The 18,295-nt window shown below is 38.7% G+C and overlaps 3 protein-coding genes and 1 pseudogene across 4 annotated transcripts; 3 read left to right on the forward strand and 1 right to left on the reverse strand.

The window, feature by feature from the left end:
* Positions 1-236: 236 nt before the first annotated feature.
* Positions 237-7,643, forward strand: LOC149008066 (transcription repressor OFP17-like). Its single transcript, XM_089164631.1, has 2 exons — positions 237-883; positions 7,559-7,643. The coding sequence occupies exons 1-2, from the start codon at positions 286-288 to the stop codon at positions 7,573-7,575; spliced, it is 615 nt and encodes a 204-aa protein (XP_089020757.1). The 5' UTR covers positions 237-285; the 3' UTR covers positions 7,576-7,643.
* LOC149008067 (potassium transporter 2-like) lies at positions 7,249-14,253 on the forward strand (annotated as a pseudogene). Its single transcript, XR_016174946.1, has 9 exons — positions 7,249-7,656; positions 7,899-8,134; positions 8,237-8,482; positions 8,584-8,637; positions 9,872-10,132; positions 10,335-10,387; positions 10,555-10,678; positions 11,784-12,038; positions 12,646-14,253. The product of XR_016174946.1 is annotated as a potassium transporter 2-like (transcript).
* A 356-nt stretch (positions 14,254-14,609) lies between these two features.
* On the forward strand, positions 14,610-15,770 carry LOC149008068 (potassium transporter). Its single transcript, XM_089164632.1, has 3 exons — positions 14,610-15,031; positions 15,125-15,188; positions 15,521-15,770. The coding sequence occupies exons 1-3, from the start codon at positions 14,738-14,740 to the stop codon at positions 15,688-15,690; spliced, it is 528 nt and encodes a 175-aa protein (XP_089020758.1). The 5' UTR covers positions 14,610-14,737; the 3' UTR covers positions 15,691-15,770.
* Positions 15,771-16,942: 1,172 nt separating this feature from the next.
* LOC149008069 (protein GRAVITROPIC IN THE LIGHT 1-like) lies at positions 16,943-18,295 on the reverse strand. Its single transcript, XM_089167199.1, has one exon. The coding sequence runs from the start codon at positions 18,293-18,295 to the stop codon at positions 16,943-16,945; it is 1,353 nt and encodes a 450-aa protein (XP_089023325.1).

The following is an 18,295-nucleotide window of genomic DNA, read 5'->3' on the forward strand; positions in this document are numbered from 1 at the left end:
TGCGTCGCTCCTCTTCGGCGGGCTTTTTTTTTTGGTTGCGGCTTCCGTTTCCTCCGGTCGCCTGGTGCCTCGCCGTTGCGTTTTCCTCGTGCGTTGGCGGCCCGCGTCCCTCCTTGTGGCGACCCACTAACCCAGTTGGCCAGGTTACGTGAATCCCACTACCCTTATCGAACACAATGCTTTGCTTCTAAAACCCTGGTTTTCTGCAACTCTTAACCATTAAAGAAAGTCACCAACGGAGATCAATCACAGAAGCATCCAACAGAGAAAGGGTTCAAGCTAAGAATGGCAGAACCATCTGTTACTCCCTGTTGCTTCAAGTCAGAATTCAAAGCATTCACTGCCTTCAAATGCAAGCTTTTCAAGCCATGGAAATGCGGGTGCAAGAAAACATGCTCTGTGTTACCATCTTTCAATCTCAGATTGAAAACACCTACATGGTTAAGTTGTTTTCGATTCCGTCGATTCCACTCCACACCCAAGAAATCCCATTTAAGGAAAAAGGTTTCTACAGCATTGAGATCAATTTTCAGGCCATCGGTGATGCAATTAGAAGAGATGGACCAGCTTGGGGAGCTAGCTAGTATAACAGAGCCTGAACGTGATCGTCTTCTCCCTTCATCACCAATAACTCCGGCATATCTTCGGTCGGCCGGTGCTAAGGCTCGGAAGAAGGAAGATGCAGTTGATGATGAAGATGATGTGGAAGAGGCTTGTAGGACATTTGAGAATTACTTGGCTGAGTTGATAGTGGAGGAACAGAAGGTTAAGGATTTAATGGATGTAGAAGAGCTCCTCCAGTGCTGGAAAAATTTGAAATGTCCTGTATTTACAGACATGGTTGGAAGGTTCTATGGGGAGCTATGCAAAGAACTCTTCTCAGGTGAGGAAGTAGAGAGTCTTGATGTATCTAACTGACATTATGTTGTATTCTGTTGTTGCTTAATTGTATCTCATTTCTTTAAGGTTGTAGGCTTACACTTTCCCATTTGCCCTTCAAAGATGACCAGATTAATATTACTTATTTTTTGGTGAACAACAGATTAGACAACAAATCTGTCTATTTTTTTTTTTTTTTTCGGTAATCAATATTTCATTGAAAAAGAGTTGAAGGAGGAGTGGCTGAACAAAGGTGTACAAGCCACTTAGTGGAAATAGACCATTGAATTGGGCTCACAATATTGAATGCCTTCCTAGATACGAGATCCGCAATATCATTGGATTGCCTAGAAATATGGTGGACTCTATAGTCCAAAACTGCACTACCAGGAATTGGATATCCTGTACAATGGATAAGAGGAAAGGAGGGGCAGGGTGATTCTGTGTTATAAGCATATCAACTAACTGCTTACAATTAAATTCAACCCAAATGTGTTCTATCCCTTCGCCAAGTGCCTCCTATGGTCCAGCCCTCAAAGCCAATGCCTCAGCCTCCAATCCTGATGAACATGAAACTAGTATGGATTTAGCCAATCTTGGCTTTCCATCTTCACCATGGGTTATGATACCTAGCCCAACCTAATTTCCTCTTTCCTCTCCAAAATGCATCAACATTTAATTTCCAAAAGAGAGGTTCAGGTGGTTTCCAAATACCTTGGTTTCCCTCCAAATCCAGGTTGGGCTTCTTCTTTGGTGAAGGTTGCTTCATATTACTCTAAAATTCTGCATGGGCTCTCAAGGCTTCATCTAGAATCTCTTGTGGTGATCATCTTCTTTCTCCCGATACTCTATCATTGCATGCCTTCCATAACGACCATCCAATGAAGGAGCCAAGGCTTTGCAACCGAATCGAGTCACCATCATTCTTGTTCATGCTAGATTTCCAAGAAGTAATCCAATCCCCAAGGAAGTTATTAACTGTTTTTGTACCCTCCACGAATAAGGGCTGCAAAATCATACTAGCTTAGTAACCTTACAGTTGAATAGGATGTGGGAAATAGACTCTTCTGTTGCTCCACACTCACCACAAGTAGAATTTTTTTTCATACCTTGAGCATTCTACACCTCTGCCAATGCCACACCTTCATTACAAGCCCGCCACTAAAAGTTTTAATTTTAGGAAGTGTTGGACAATTCCATATATGATTCCATGTTGCTTCAGGTAGAGTTTCCCATTCTTTGACTTTTGAGGAAGAGGTTTCAAGTTCTTTGGACTCTTCTAGATCCTTTATTTGCACATGATAGGCTGCTATAACTGTATGTTGTCCATCCTTGCTGCCCCCCCCCCCCAAAAAAAAAAAAAAAAAAAAAAAAAAAAAAAGTAATGCATAGAAAATAATGAAAGTGGAATGGCTAAAATTATTGCATGCTCTTGTGGATTGAACTATTGACGAATTATGTCCTCCTTCCAAGTTCGGGTGTGTTGACAAATCAAGTCTGCCACCTACTCTAAACCACATCCGCTTGGCCTAGAAGATTGGATTTTGTATTGTCTCAAGTTTGGTACCCACTTATCATCCCAAATTTTAATAGAATTCCCACTTCCTATTTTCCATATCAACACCAGCTTTAATACTTCCCTACCTTCTAGAATACTTCGCCATGCCTATGATGGATTATTACCAATCTTTGATTCTAGAAATGAGGTGGTAGAAAAATATATCTTTTACATAAAAGAGTTATGTTTTGAATGTAAGGATCCTTTAATCCTAGCCCACCTTTTCTTTTTGCCTTTGTTAACCTTTCCCGTGAGATCCAATGAATGACTAACTTGGCCTCTGATCCTCTCCAATAAAATCTTGTTGCTCTAGATTTTATATTTTGATGGATGCTCTAACGCAATTTAAAATGAAAAGTAACATAATTTGTGGAGGGGAGAGTCATAGATTTAAGAAGAATTTCTCTACTAGCATGATTGAGAAGCTTCTTTGACCACCCTTGAAAATTTTGATCTACCTTATCCCCCATTGCATGAAATAACTCCACCTTAGACACTCCAAAATTAGTAGGTAATCCCAAATTTTTTTGATGGGCTAGTTCTGTATGATACTTTCAAGATTTTTGAACCACCTTTTCACCTTCTCTAGTGCATTTGGACTGAAGGTTAAGGAGGATTTCTTGTAATTTATGGCTTGACTTTAGGCTTTTCTATACTTCTCCATACTCTCCTTGATGTTGTATACACTTAACAAATTAACTTGAGAAAAGAAGATTATGTCATCAGCAAACATTAACTCAGTCAATGGTATCGTTCTACCCCTTATTTTTAAAGCCTTCAATCTTCCTTCCTCAACTTCTTTTGATAATAATTGGGCCAACCCCGTAGAGCATAGTACAAATAGAGCAGGTGATATAAGATCTCCCTATCTGATCCCCCTCTCTGGGTATAGAGAAAATCTCTCAGCTCCATTAATCAAGAAAGTATATTTAACATAGGATATAGTATTGAAGAATCATATCAATGAACTTGATTTGGATAAAAGAGCAGAGATGTACCTCCATTCAATTCGGTCGTATGCTCTTTTCATGTCCATTTTCACAGCTAACAATGCTCTCTTTCCTTTCTTCCTGTTTTTCAAATAGTGAAAAGCCTCATGCGCCTTATATACATTGTCTGATATAAGCTTCCCTTTAACAAATGCCGATTGTGATGGAGGAATTATTAGAGGTAACACTGCATGGAGTCTTGATGCTAATATTTTCATCACAACTTTTATTGCAACCGAACATAGGCTAATGGGGTGAAAGTTTTCAACAAATTCAAGGTTATCCTCCTTCGGTATTAAAGAGATTGTAGTATCATTTGAACCTTCTGGTAGAAATCCTGTTTCAAACAAATCTGAAACAAACACATACAAGTCATTATTTGTTAGGTCCCAAAATCTTTGAAGGAACAATGGTGGAAATCCATCTATTCCAGGGCTTTTAAGGGGTTGCATATCAAACAAAATCCATCTCTGTCAAGAGTAAAGTTTGGCCAAACAATTGTCTACAATCATTGGGGCTAGAAAATCCATTGTGACCAGATTAATTCTTGTATTTCATATAAAGATAATTAAATATTGCATGAAATGGCTTTCAATTTTTCGAATAGTTACTCTTAATGCGCATTAGCGTGTAAATTATTAGTTAGGTTGAAGAGCACATAACTGCCCAATGTGAGAGACAGAGGAGTAGAGGAAATTTGAACATCAAATATAGGGGCTACCAAACCACTTGGATGTGAGCTTGGGACTACTAGACCATCACCTCCGATGGTCAACCACGCCAATTCAATCAATTTTTAATCTTAACCTTTTCTCTCTTCTTTTTCCTTTTTTTTTTTTTTTTTTTTTTTTATATAAAATAATAAAGCAGTGAAAGTAGTGGGATTGAGTTGTTTGTAGGTGAATGATTGACACTGATGCAACCTTTCCTGCCCAATAATGAAAATTTTCTCCGTCATTTGACTTACCTCCTAAAATTAATACTCAGTTGACAAAAGATCAATACCTCATAGAATGAGGTTAAGAGTTTGAATATCTTTGGAGACGGGGCAAAGCCTCATTTTATATTTAAATTACATATAAAAGTTGCCCCTAAGAGTTAATCAAGGTACGTGTAAGTGGGTCTGGGTGAACGTTAGTTCCAAAAGAAGAAAAAAGTAATGTCCTCCTCTAAGTTACACAATATATCAGTGAGATCCCGATTACTAACACTATCTCAATTAGTTTTTATGCATCCATTTCCAATGTTACCCCCCACATCTTAAGGGAAAAAGATGGAGAAGGAGAGGAAGATAAAAAATATTTGTGGAATAATAGAAAATCATGTAAAAGATGCAAGAATAAAATAAATGTAGTGGTTACACAGACAAAAGGAGAAAGATAAAAGTGAGTTAACCATAGGGTTTTTCATTCAAAGGAATTCTTGTTTTTTTGAAAAATTTAATTTGCTTGCATTAACAGTTAACTATGATTTATTAACGGCAATGGGTGTTCTTGATATATATATAGCGGGTATGACTGATAAACTGGATAAGTCAGGGGGTGACATTAATTTTACAGGATAACTTAGGGGTGGTGCCAAAAATTTTGCTATAATCAAAATATCAAATGAACCACTTACAAGGCATGTAAAAATCAATGAGTTTTGACTCTCTACTCACAAGGGTAAATGATTGTGTTCCTTTCCAAGTGCTCACCACACATTTAAGAGAGAATACACCTCTAACCATTAACAAGGTGGATCAGAGGTGCTAAGGGGGTGTTCTTGATATATGTGGATGCTGCAATTTTTTATATGTTTTTTATTCTAATCCAATGGCAATAAGAAGGGGTAATATGATAATTGACTCGGTTGGGTTTTAAAATTTACGAAAGACAACCCCTTCTACCCCCATAAAAATCATACCAAAACCCCCTATAAGGGCACCCTTTATTAAAAAGAGAAATTTGTACTAAAGTTAAAAATCCCTGCAAGTGACATAAATGTTGTCAATGTCAATATCAATGTCAATACCTGCTACCATTGATGGAGATGAATCGACGACAGACGAAAATAATGGGATCATCATCAAACCCATCACCCTCTCTTCTCAATTAATCCACAAACTTGCAAGTTGCAACCATTTTTCACCCTCTTTGTTTAGGGACATCTACATCTACCCCCCAAGACAATTATTTCTTGGGGGTTCTTCGATTTACATCTGGAAGGCCAACAGCGGATCTCCATCACCGCCGGTTCCGCTCATTCTGAACAAAATATGAAAAGCTAGTCTTTGTTTAATGAACTCAGTATATTCCTTCCCTTCCCGCTCAAATCATGTTCAAGGAGGCATTTGTTTCTTTCCTTGTCGGTCATTTTGTATTCTTTTTATTGCTTTCATATTCTATAATCCCTCATGAGATTCGATCCCCACTGTCACTTGTTGCAAACCCAGAGCCTAATTCTAGTAAATCAGCAATTCTTGGTTCTTAATGGCCGTCTCTACGCGTTCAGAAGGGTTCAGATTCACTGTATGCTTTGGGGGGAGAGAGATAAGACGAATTAAGGGAAGGATTGATTTTACTAATGAGAGTGATAAAGACAAATGTGGATAAATATGAGCTTTGAGATATCAGCTACCATGGAAGGTAGAAAAGGCATGCTGGGTAGTACGGTTGGAGCATGTGGAGGCCTTATGATCCGAGAAACAGGCCTTCACGTGTTTTTGCAGATAACATGTCAGCTTTATAATAATGATCTTAGAGTTCTTGTTGCTTTGGGAGCCCACAAGCCTTTCGCCCTTACCAACTCTGAGTTCTCTGGTTCTTGTAGGTAAGCCTTGAACATCCTTCCGTGTTCTTTCAAGTTTATTTTTGCAATGTATTTTAATGAATCAGAAGGGAAATGGGGTTTGATGGTTCATGGGTGGATTATTTGCTCCTGTTTGTTTTGTTAAGCAGAACACATTGAAAAGGGACAAATCAGCAGGGGAAGATAACGGTGTCTCTGTCATAGCTTCAAAGCTGTATATAATTTTGTGGGGCTCATTTCTTGGTTTCTGTCCATCTTTGCTTTGGAGATTTTCATTCTTCATCACGTGATTCTGGATATTTGTGATTTCACCCAATCTGGTTTGACTACCCCACCATGGCTCAACCTTCACATGCAATCAACCGTTATTCTTAGAATAGCTTCTGTTTTACTTCACTTTCCGTCTTTTAGTGGAAAAGGGTAATATCCACAGTTTGTGATCATCTCCCCTGTTTATTTTTTTCCAATGTCTCAATAATTTCTGAGTAGAAGTGCGAAAAGGGCAGCTGGCTGTAGTTCTGCAAATTTTCATTTCGATACAGCAGTGACTTGTTCTCAAATGGGTATTCTTCTATTTGGTCTTTTAACTTCGAAATTTATCTCCACCAGGTTTGCAGATGGATTCTGGGTGTTAGTTCACATCACAGATTGAGGATTGCATTTCCTCATACTGAAATTTTTCTTCAATTTTTGTGTCGGATGGGATTTGAACAATGGTATATGAAATGCAGGTATACCCGGACCAAGTGTTGTGGTTGAAGAGCTGTCCTGTTTTCTGCTAGCTTCAGCCATTCTCAATTGCATCAGAATGAAAATTAGACTGCGGTAAGAGGGTATTTTAGGAAAAGGACTCTATGGGTGTTATTATTCACGGACGTAGTTCAGCAGGTGGGCCAAACGATTTTTAAGGAATTTGAGCCTACATGAGTGTCAGTGACTCAGCTGTGGCATTGCTTTCCATGGCTGTTGGTGAATTCTTCCCAAATATGGGGCATAAACCTGTTACTCAATCATAAGTAACTAACTGTATGATCCCTGACTTTGATACCCATCTAGACAGAAAAATGATAAACAAATGAAGGAAGAATGAATGAACAATAGAAAGAAAAAAAATGGAGAAAATCCAAGAAGCTTTTCCTACCAGTTACACTTTCAATATGTTGTTGCCAGTGACTTCTATATGCTATATTTTTTCTAAGTGAAGTTTGTTCTTTTGATCTTGTCTCTTCTGTGGGTGAAGGAAAGTGGAGTGCTTGGTGTCAATGTATGGGATGCCTTGTTTCTTAGAGTTTCATTACTTCTGCTTTAATAACTTGCATGTTCTTCTGTTTTGAAATTTCAGTGCAGATCTGCAAGTAGCTAAGGATAAAGGAATTTCAGTGTAGATCCAGCTCTGCAAAAAAGATGGCTATTAATCAGGGGGAGTGCTCGAGTATAAAGGTTTTCTTTCCCTTACTTGGAATACTTGTCTAACTCTATTTCACAGATCCTTATTAAAATGATAATGAGGCGAATATAAGTGTACCCTTCTGAAAATTTTCAGGAACTCACTCGGAAATAGTCTTTCTGTTGGTGGAAACCTTACTTTGATTTTCCAGAACAGAAACAAGTGCTGTTCTAGGCTTTACTACCCTTGCCCGAGTTGAAAATCTAGAATTTTTAAATGGCTATTTGTGTTTCAGAAGGAATCTTGGAAGAATGTGCTGCTGTTAGCTTATCAGAGTCTTGGAGTGGTCTACGGGGACTTAAGCATTTCCCCTCTGTATGTCTACAAGAGCACATTTGCTGAGGATATTCATCATTCAGAGACAAATGAAGAGATTTTTGGGGTGCTTTCTTTTGTCTTTTGGACTTTTAACACTTGTTCCTTTGTTCAAGTATGTCTTTGTGGTTCTTCGAGCTGATGACAATGGAGAAGGCTAGTGCAAATTTTTTTTTCCAACTACCTTCTTCCCCCCACCCCCGCACCATTGATAGAGATAGTCACCTATCAAATTGAGTTTTTGTTCAATTTTTGCAGGTGGCACTTTTGCACTGTATTCTTTGATATGTAGGCATGCAAAAGTAAGCCTTCTGCCCAACAGACAGGTTGCAGATGAAGCATTGTCTACTTATAAACTGGAAACTCCTCCTGAGACCAGAAGCCACTCAAGGGTGAAACTTTTGCTTGAGAAACACAAGTCATTACACACAGTATTGCTAGTCATAGTTCTGCTTGGTACTTGTATGGTAATTGGAGATGGAGTGCTCACTCCATCCATTTCTGGTATTCTTCTTTTCTGCTGTACAAAACTTTCTTTCTCTGTTTCCATCACTTTGCTGATTACCACTTTCTTTTCTTTTTCTTATTTGTGTGTATAAATTCAGTTTTCTCGGCAGTGTCAGGCCTTGAGTTATCCATGTCAAAGGAACACCACCAGTGTAACTTCTCGACCTTATTCTGCATGTCATCCTACATTTGAATTTTTTGAGACTCATTGGCTGTGATATGGAATGTATGCTTCCTAAAATTGCGTGAAGGAAAAAAAAAAAGGACAATATTTTGGTTTAAATATCATATCTTCTGTAGATTCAGTGTCAAGGGCTTCATTTTTGTTGCATAGAACCTTGAAATGAATAGAAGAAATCAGGAAGGTATATACTATTATTCAGCTCTGAGATTCATAAGAAGGGATATACAATTTTTCAGCTCTGAGATTCATAAACTGCATAGCTAAGAAATGGGGACCATACATATCTTTTGATTCTTCTATGGTTCTTCCTCCACATCATTTGCTGTATGGTTATCGGATCTAGTAATGTTATAAACCAACAAAATACATGTTGCATGGAATTTTCTTAGGGATGCTGATATCAAATTGTGTCACCGACTCACCATGTTAAACAGTTTTTCTTTTTTCACTCAGAATCAATCACTACAGATTAATGAATAAGTTGTCCATTCACAGAACAAGAGATTGATAAAGTGCATGTTGTTGAAAATTTATATGAGGATCCTTTTGGTCACACTAGACCAGTTAGAATATCCTATTAGAACAATGGATCAGATTGTTCCATCTATGACTCCAAAATGCTTATTTTCCTGTCTTGATGCAGGACACCCTAGGATTTGCTCTTTCCTGGGTAACCAATGCAACTATATTTTATAAGACATCATAAAACTTGGGCAGTTTTCTATGTTATTGACATTTGAGTTGCAGCTTTCTTGAGTATCTAAATTGCTGCATTTGATTGTCACCTGGAATGAATTAATTTCATTTTGGGAAACCCCTTAGGTTTGGGCAGCTGAGGTGAGCTCCTAGATTAACTCATCTTAAGCCTTGACTAGATAGATAATTTTAATTTATTATATAAAAGAGAGAAGTGGAATAGGATCTTCAGTTTCCAGCGCTTTAACCTAATTATATAGTTCATACACATTTCTTTTTTTTTCTTTCTTTTTGGTAAAGTTCATAAACATTCTGGTTTAGACTTTGGATCATCCTATTTTTGCTGAAGTTCTTTTTCTGAACTGCTGTTGAAACCAAATTAAATTATTTAATTCCAGAATACTGAAAATTGCAGCAGTTTGAGTTACTAATTGAGATCTGCAGATGATCCTTTCACCATTCTATCTTTTGAATGTATCTGAGGGACTGGCTGACTTTGTTTGCAGATGCAGTGGTTCCAATCACTTGCTTCATATTAGTGTGTCTATTTGCCCTGCAACATTATGGCACACATCGAGTTGGATTCTTTTTTGCACCAGTTGTATTGACTTGGCTACTTTGCATTAGTGTCCTTGGCTTATACAACATATTTCATTGGAATCCACATGTTTATCAAGCTCTTTCCCCATATCACATGTACAAGTTCTTGAAGAAGACCAGGAAAGGTGGCTGGATGTCCTTGGGTGGAATTCTGTTGTGCATAACAGGTAATATTTTGAATGCATGATCGAAAATTATCATTGCGTATATGTTGCTTGGTCTTTCATATGTGGTAGAAGTTTTAGAGGGATAAACATTGAGAAAATGATTTCAAATCATCCATTCAATAAAAAAGAAATGGCCAACTGAGCTAAGAATTATCCTGACTATTTGGGAGTGGCTCATGAATCATTTGCAACTGGGTTGCAGGCTCAGAGGCAATGTTTGCTGATCTTGGTCATTTCACATACTCTGCAATCCAGGTACATTCTGTTATAGTAGTCTATTTGTCTATATGCTTGGCTGACGAGTATGTTTTATTCCTGAATTTATTGTCTCAATATTAATTATCTCATATTCCAGTTTTTAGTCATCTTCCCACCCCCAAAAATGAAGGAAGGATAATGGCTCACTCTGTTCAATTGTACAGATTGCTTTCACTTTTCTTGTTTACCCTGCCCTGATATTAGCGTACATGGGTCAAGCCGCTTACCTGTCAAGGCATCACAATATTAGCAACAGTTACCAGATTGGATTCTATATATCAGTTCCAGGTATTCTTCTTTAAATACATAATTTCCTGTGATATTGCTTGTAACGGATCATCTTTTTTAATTCAAACAATTTTTGAGTAGTGAGCATCAACGTAATATTTATTACACCTGGGTTCTACCACTTGGTTTCATCACACAACTTGGAAAACTTAAAAGACAGCTACAACGGAAAAATAAGGAGGAGCGAGGAAAGGAAGAAGACATGGGTGGGATGTCCATGTGTAAATTCTTCAGACAACTCAAGTCAGCTTAATGTCAACTGAACGGATCAGCTACATTTATCATTTTTCTGCAATCCTATTCAAAACCATGCCCTTTACTATATCCAAGTTATGTGTGTCTTTCTTCACCATTTCTCCTAAAATCATTCAAAGGCCTCCAGTGCACATATCCATGCCACCTCAAACAAATTAGGCCTCCGGAAAACATAACCATGGCACCTGGAACAAACTAACTCGTAGCATATCATGTAATTTGGAGCTACTGCTAACTTAGGTCTACTCTGTTAACTCCTTATTTTATCTTTTTAAATTTTACCACCCCATCAATTGCAACATCCTCATTTCATCTATGCTAAAGTAGATCTATTAATTGCTATCGGAATTTTTCCTAGGTAAGGTGGGTGATAGGAATGACAAAACTCATTCATGATGACTATATCGTAGGATAATTTCATGAAGTACAAACTGAACCATATGAGGGCAGGCCGGAGCACAACTAGAAGATCGCTCCATTGCAATCTAATGGTTACAGATTTGAGTTGCGAAGCAGCCTCTCCAAAAAGTGGGGGTAAGCCTGTGTATGTTATGACCCTCCCCAAACCCCATGGTGGTGGGAGCTTCATGCACTAGGGATGCCCTTTTACTAACTGAACCATCTGATATGCTTGAGGACTCAGGATGACTGAGTCATTACCATTAACAGTAATCTTAAGTGGGTTGTCTGTCACTTTCTTCATGTTCTCAAGAGTTGACTCAGAAAAACTGCTTGGCATTTTATCAGCCAACTGGAAACTAGTGGCTGAATGCTACTTAGTAGTGCAGTTTATGAGGCTAACTACTTAGAGAGGCAAAATTGTGAGATAACTGAAATTTTTCTGTCACAGAATGTGTAAGGTGGCCGGTGGTTATTGTAGCCATTCTAGCTTCTGTGGTGGGAAGCCAAGCAATCATCAGCGGAACATTCTCTATCATTAACCAGAGCCAGTCACTGCATTGCTTCCCACGAGTGAAGGTTGTTCACACGTCTGACAAGATACATGGCCAGATATACATCCCTGAGATTAACTGGATTCTCATGATCCTCTGCAATGCTGTCACCATTGGATTTAGAGACACAAAGCACATAGGAAATGCTTCAGGTATGTAGCATCTCAATAATATCTTAATTCTGATGATAAATAGTTCAAGTTTAAAAATACATTAGTTGGTTGATTCAAGAATATTTCACAAAGGTCCTTTTATGTGTCATGACTCATAGTGAAGCAGTGCCCACTTTGCTGTTTCCCATTTGGTAATACATGGGTGAGTCGTTGACATACAGGACCCCACTTTCATCTCAGTGATTACATGTATCCCAAATTAAGTATTGAAAGTTGCTCTGACTTTATTTCAGAGTTCTCAAAACACTACAAAATTACATCACACTGAAATGATTATTAAGTACAACAATGGCAACTTTTGTAGTGGGAGTCTCTAAACGACACCTCGTAGGCGTATTCAGGACTTGACGCCTGCTTTTGATTGTCTGTCCTTTCCATATATTCTTAAGATTCTAAAGGTTTAATAAAAAGGTTTTCAGAATAATCTGAAAGTGTAACTACCGTTATTTCATTCTCAAGAGTTATCATTGTCCCATGGCTTTTCAAGTATGCATGTGAAATGATTAGATTTTAACTTCACCAAAGGAGTATCTAATCATAAGAGCGCATAAAATAAGGTTACAAAATTTTGGCTATCTATGTGCAGGTTTGGCAGTTATGACAGTAATGCTAGTGACAACATGCCTCACCTCTTTGGTTATTGTACTCTGTTGGCACAAACCCCCTGTTATAGCACTTGCATTCCTACTCGTCTTTGGCTCCATTGAAGTTCTCTACTTTTCAGCTTCCCTTATGAAGTTCCTTGAAGGAGCCTGGCTTCCTATCCTCCTGGCCTTAGTCCTCATGACGGTTATGCTTGTTTGGCATTATGCCAGAATCAAGATATACGAGTTTGATCATCATAACAAGGTCTCCTTAGAGTGGCTTCTAGCCCTTGGTCCAAGCTTAGGCATTGCTCGAGTTCCTGGCATTGGCCTGGTGTACACTGACCTCATTTCAGGGATCCCTGCAAACTTTTCTCACTTCGTCACCAATCTCCCTGCATTCCACCGCGTTCTTGTCTTTGTGTGTGTCAAGTCTGTGACTGTACCTTATGTGCCACCAGCAGAGCGCTATCTAGTGGGTCGTGTGGGACCACCAGCTCATAGGTCATACAGGTGCATCGTACGATATGGATACAAAGAGGTTCACCAGGATATTGATTCATTTGAATCTGAGCTCATAGCTAGATTGGCTGATTTCATCCGCTACAATGGTTATTTGGATAATGTGAATAATTCACTTATGGAAGACATTGGAACAAGTTCTAGTGACTCATCCAGAGAATGTAGGCTCACGGTTGTTAAAACAGTGGCATTCTCAGGCCTACCAGCATATGAAATTGATGAAAGCTTGCAGTCAGAAAGCATGTCCGTTGAGTTCCAAACAGTAGAGAGTGAAACAGATGTCACAGAGATGGAGCCCATGGGTGGTGTTGAAAGAAGGGTAAAGTTTTCTGTTGACAATCATGTGGATAGAGGTCCCAACTCAGAGATTGATATGCGTGTACAGGAAGAGCTGGAAGAGTTGTGGGCAGCTAAAGAAGCAGGGACAGCATTCATACTTGGGCACTCACATGTAAAAGCAAAGCAAGGATCATCACTGCTGAAGAGAGCAGCAATTGATCTAGGATACAATTTTCTGAGAAGGAATTGCCGGGGACCAGATGTGGTGCTCAAGGTTCCGCCAGCATCACTCATCAAAGTTGGCATGGTTTGCATTGTATGAGCTGCAACTGTATCCTGTTGGGCTAATTTTGCAGCTTTTTGAGATACCAGTATTTTAAGTAGAGAAAATGTGATTGCTGGCTTCTAAACAAGGTGAGACAGTTTCGAATGTTAAACATATTTCACTGTTAAAACAAAATGCAATCCTTTCTACTGTTCTTGGAACTGCACCAGATTGAGGAAGCTCTCAGTTTGCAAATTATTAACAATTACCTTCCCTCTGACTGGATTTCAGTATAATTTTTCAAAACATTCCTATTCCATGATTATAAACCAGTAGGAATTTTTTACTACTGGGACGAATGCACAATCACTAAGAACTCAAGAAAACACGCTTAAATTATCTATATTCACTAGAAAGAAAAAAAAAGATTTCACCATTTGTTGAAATCCTCATAATTCTTACACCTTACATAATGTTATCCTTTGCTAGCTCCAAGGTTATCCGATTTAAAATCCTAATTTTCATACAATTATACAAAACCCACAAAATAATAGAGATATTCAAACACAACAATCACCACATGGCCATTTTTCTATGCTTTGGCTAACTCTATTTACGGTAGAGGCCTGAAATGGAATCTGAAAGAGATTATAAATGAATGGTTGGAGAGCAACATGAGATGTTTTCTTAGTTTTCACTTTTCACTTGTTGATATTCCCTTTCTATGGGCATGAGTTTTTGGGAAATTCTTTTTTGCGTATGGCTCCAAATGCAACTCTCAAGCCCTCTCTGTCTCAATCCTCTCGTATCTACAGGTAAAGCAAAACGCCACGTCGTCTTTCTTATGCCACTAAAACTTGCTTATGATTTAGCAGTCGGTGTAAGCAAAAATGATCTTCTTCTCTCCCAGAAACCCTCTTTTGGTGGGTAGGGCCTCAAATTCTAGTGGCTTTTATAAATAAAGGAAGACGCTTTGAAGTTGTTGCATCTACTTGTTCCTGCAGAGCTTAAGATACAAACAAGAGAGAATGGGAATAAGGGCTCTTCCTTTATCTTCTTCACAAAGTTATTATCCTTCATTTGGAGGGATTCTGCAAAACAGTTCCTCATTTAGAATTAACAAGAGCTCTTACTACACAAGAATTTGTGCTAAATCGGATGAGCAGAGTAAAGAGGGAGAGACCACGAAGAGTAAACAGTCTCTCTTCACGAGCTTAACTGATGCTCTGGATTTCTCTCAAGTTAGATCTGCAGAAGACGCCCAACTCTTGGAAGAGGCTAGAGAATCCACCGGCTCGGGAGAAAGGATGTCAAGGGAGCAGGTAGTTCCGTGAAATAATCTGTAATTGAATTTGTATCAAGTACTATTTCATTATTTTTGTTAATCATTCTCCCTACGGTGAATTTTGATATAGTATGGTGCTCTTCGCCGGAAGATTGGTGGGACTTACAAGGATTTCTTCAAATCTTATGTCGAGGGTAAGCACTATAATTTTTGCTTTACAATCCCAATAGAATATTTAGCTCTTCCTGCACAGTCAAATGCTTCAAATTCTTGATAGTCATGCTAAAAAAATTCATTGAAGTTGGTGACCCGTCATAAGATATAACCAGAGAACTTAAAATACAGAGTAGGCAAAATAAAAGGAGGGGACTGTGAACTCAGCACTGAGCTCGTTGATGCTTCAAATTCTTGATGATCATATTTATTATTATAAGCAAGTAGATATTTACAACATTAATTAAGTAGCTAATGAGACGTGAAATGCATCCTTGAGTTGCTCATTCTTTTCTTCTTTCATGGATATCAGTTGATGGGCAATATATTGAAGAAGGATGGGTTGACAAAACATGCAAGGTCTGCAAGAAAGATACCAAAGGAGAGCCACGGCAAGTAGACAATTTAGGCAGATATGTTCATGTTGCATGTTTAGAGAAATCCAGATCTGGCAACTTCTTCACAAGACTCTTCTCAAGATAGGAATCTCATAATTTTTCCATTTCTTGTAACTTGTAGTTCTACTGATTACAGCAAAAGGTAATATGAGATATGATGTTCAACCTTTGGCCCTGGCCACTGTCTGGCCACTCCCAAGTCAAAATAGTAGTTGAAATTTGCTGTTTCAGAGAAAATCTTCCCCTGTTCCCCACACAGGACATCTCCTGCGCTTGAAAGTTGAAACCCAGGATACAAGATTCTGTCATACTAAGTTCAGCAACACTATGCAGCAGTAAATCTGGTTTTCTCGTATTTGTGATCATGGCATAAACTAATTTAGTTTATTGCTGGAGGGCAAACCTGCTCAGAACAAGCCAATTGTCAAAATTCAACTATGACTCTCCTATAAACATTCATTCAGAATGTATTCAATCCATAATTCCCCACTTAAGAAACTGCTGGGAGAAAAAAGGAGCCGGACCAGTGCCCTATGTCTGGTCTGTTTTAATTTATTAAATTTACTTCAGTCGTAACCTGCAATTGAAATCTATTGCCACAAGACAATCATCTCAGCTTGAAAGCCAGGGAATTGGATAAACTTTTATTTTTGGGCTTAAGAGCAGCAATTTTATAAAAGATAGGAAACACAAAAGACATACCTAAACAAATGATTGGCTCCCTTATCCACCTTGGGAATTGCCATTAGCAGAAAGAAGACCCAACTAAACAAAATCCAAATGGAAATGGGCTAAACTAATACTTAGGTTTATCCATGGTTTCCCATTCAATCTCATATAACACAGAAGAACAAGGAAGTTCCCAAGAAGGGAGTCTAGATTGGGCAACCTGTTCAGCAGGCCCATCATCTACCAAGATCATTTATATGTAGTAGTACGCCGTTTAACTTGTTTAAGAACTCCAATAGAGGCGTAAAGAGAGTAATTAATTTGGTAGATGTAAGCATCATGTCAACATAATAAAAGCCTGTAACAGAAGGGTTCGGGAATTGTATATAATGAACATCTAAAGGAAAATAGTCTGTCTAGTATTTACATTTCACTTGCAGCAAATAATGCTTGCTGATAATGAAAACAGAACCAATTAACTTAGAAGGGTTACAAAATGAAACCAAGTGAGATACTTGCCTGGCCACCGAACTATATGGTGGCATAATAACACCCAGTTTCTCGCCTTCTGAGGCTTTTCCATCCTCCTGACACTCCAGCAATAGAGAATTAATCAAGGCAGCACTTGCTCCACAATGGCTTTGCCATGGCATTTTCCAGTTAAATCATTATGCCCTACCTTCAGAGCACTCAATCTTTGAAACATAAACACGGGACCTAATCACAGCCTTTCCCACTCTGAAGCCAGGCGTGACCATAAATCCAACAATACGTCTTCCTTGTTTCCTGTCAAGAGCAATGCCATCATCTTTATCATCCACTACACTCTCCATATAATCTCTCGAGAATTCGCTTTGTCTTTTGACCCCAAATATCTCAGCTTTAGCCTCTACTGAAGCAGCAAGCCCCTGTAGAACCCAAACCCACTTAGCCATTTTCACAAACACCTGGTATAGTGGTGTTCTTGGATGCTTCCCATTCAAAACAAATGTCCTTTGATCCAAATTCCCAAAGAATGAAGCCTCCATTTTTGGATGCACCACCAGTAGGTACTTCAATCTGCAAAATTTCGCAAAACTAGAAGTTGGTTCCTCAACTAGTGCATCAAATGGGTCTTTAAACCTTGTAATTTCTTCCACATTATGGAATGCTGGGCGAAAACCATGAAACATTCTGCGAGACAGATAGGATTCAAATGCATATTTCTTGTGTGACCTCTTCATGTAAACTACTGATTCTTCAATGGAGTCGGCTGCAAGGTCAAGATCCCAGCCTGAAGCTTTCATCAAACCAATCAAGGGCTTAGCAAACTCGTGAATCGACCTCGCTGCCGCGTTGAAAACATATAAAAACGAATTTGAATCTAACTCTCGACAAGGCCCCATTTTTTCTTCCTCAGCTTCTTTTTGTCTCTTCAACTTCTCTTCCAAAGATGCATTCTTTCGATCCAAACCCTCAAGTTCTTGCCGTAGTTCGAAGACTAGAGAGTCTTTGTGTTGGATCTGAGCCTGTAATTTCTCCAACCGGGTTTCATGATCTTGGATCTCGGCAACCAAAAGGGAACTCCCAGAGGAGGAATCGCTGTCAGTGTTGGTGATTTTCTTCTCTCTGTAAGAGCGCTTGATGTCAGAGAGGACTTTGAACTGGGACACAACAAGGTCATCAGCAGCTTCAATCTTTTCAGGGTTTAAAGGAATGTGAGCCCCCTGGAGTTGAATGTAAGCTAGTTTCAGAGCTGAAACACTATAAAATAGCTTTGAAATCACAGCAGGAGTAGCCCCATTGTCACTTCCATCTACGATATCTTCAATAGGATGAGGATGGATTTTCTGCCCATCAAACTCGACCTCATCAGTAGTATTGCTGCTATCTTCAGTAGAATAGGCTCCATTATGGTGGGGATGATTAGGGTTGTCACCCGAAAATACTCCCATAGATCCTAACCTACAAACTTTGGCAAATCTATGAACAATATCAGATATGTTAGAAGAAGATCTAGCATGCTTAGTTGCAGACTCCAT

This window comes from Hakea prostrata, chromosome 8 (assembly GCF_041222555.1).
Source record: "Hakea prostrata isolate BN-2017 chromosome 8, UWA_Hpros_2, whole genome shotgun sequence".
NCBI lineage: Eukaryota > Viridiplantae > Streptophyta > Magnoliopsida > Proteales > Proteaceae > Hakea > Hakea prostrata.

Coding starts and splice junctions, on each gene's coding strand:
- LOC149008066 (XM_089164631.1), top strand. CDS start 286: ATGGCAGAACCATCTGTTACTCCCTGTTGCTTCAAGTCAGAATTCAAA.
- LOC149008068 (XM_089164632.1), top strand. CDS start 14,738: ATGGGAATAAGGGCTCTTCCTTTATCTTCTTCACAAAGTTATTATCCT. Junction 15,032..15,124: donor AAAGGATGTCAAGGGAGCAG/GTAGTTCCGTGA, acceptor ATTTTGATATAG/TATGGTGCTCTTCGCCGGAA. Junction 15,189..15,520: donor CTTCAAATCTTATGTCGAGG/GTAAGCACTATA, acceptor CATGGATATCAG/TTGATGGGCAATATATTGAA.
- LOC149008069 (XM_089167199.1), bottom strand. CDS start 18,295: ATGGAGTCTGCAACTAAGCATGCTAGATCTTCTTCTAACATATCTGAT.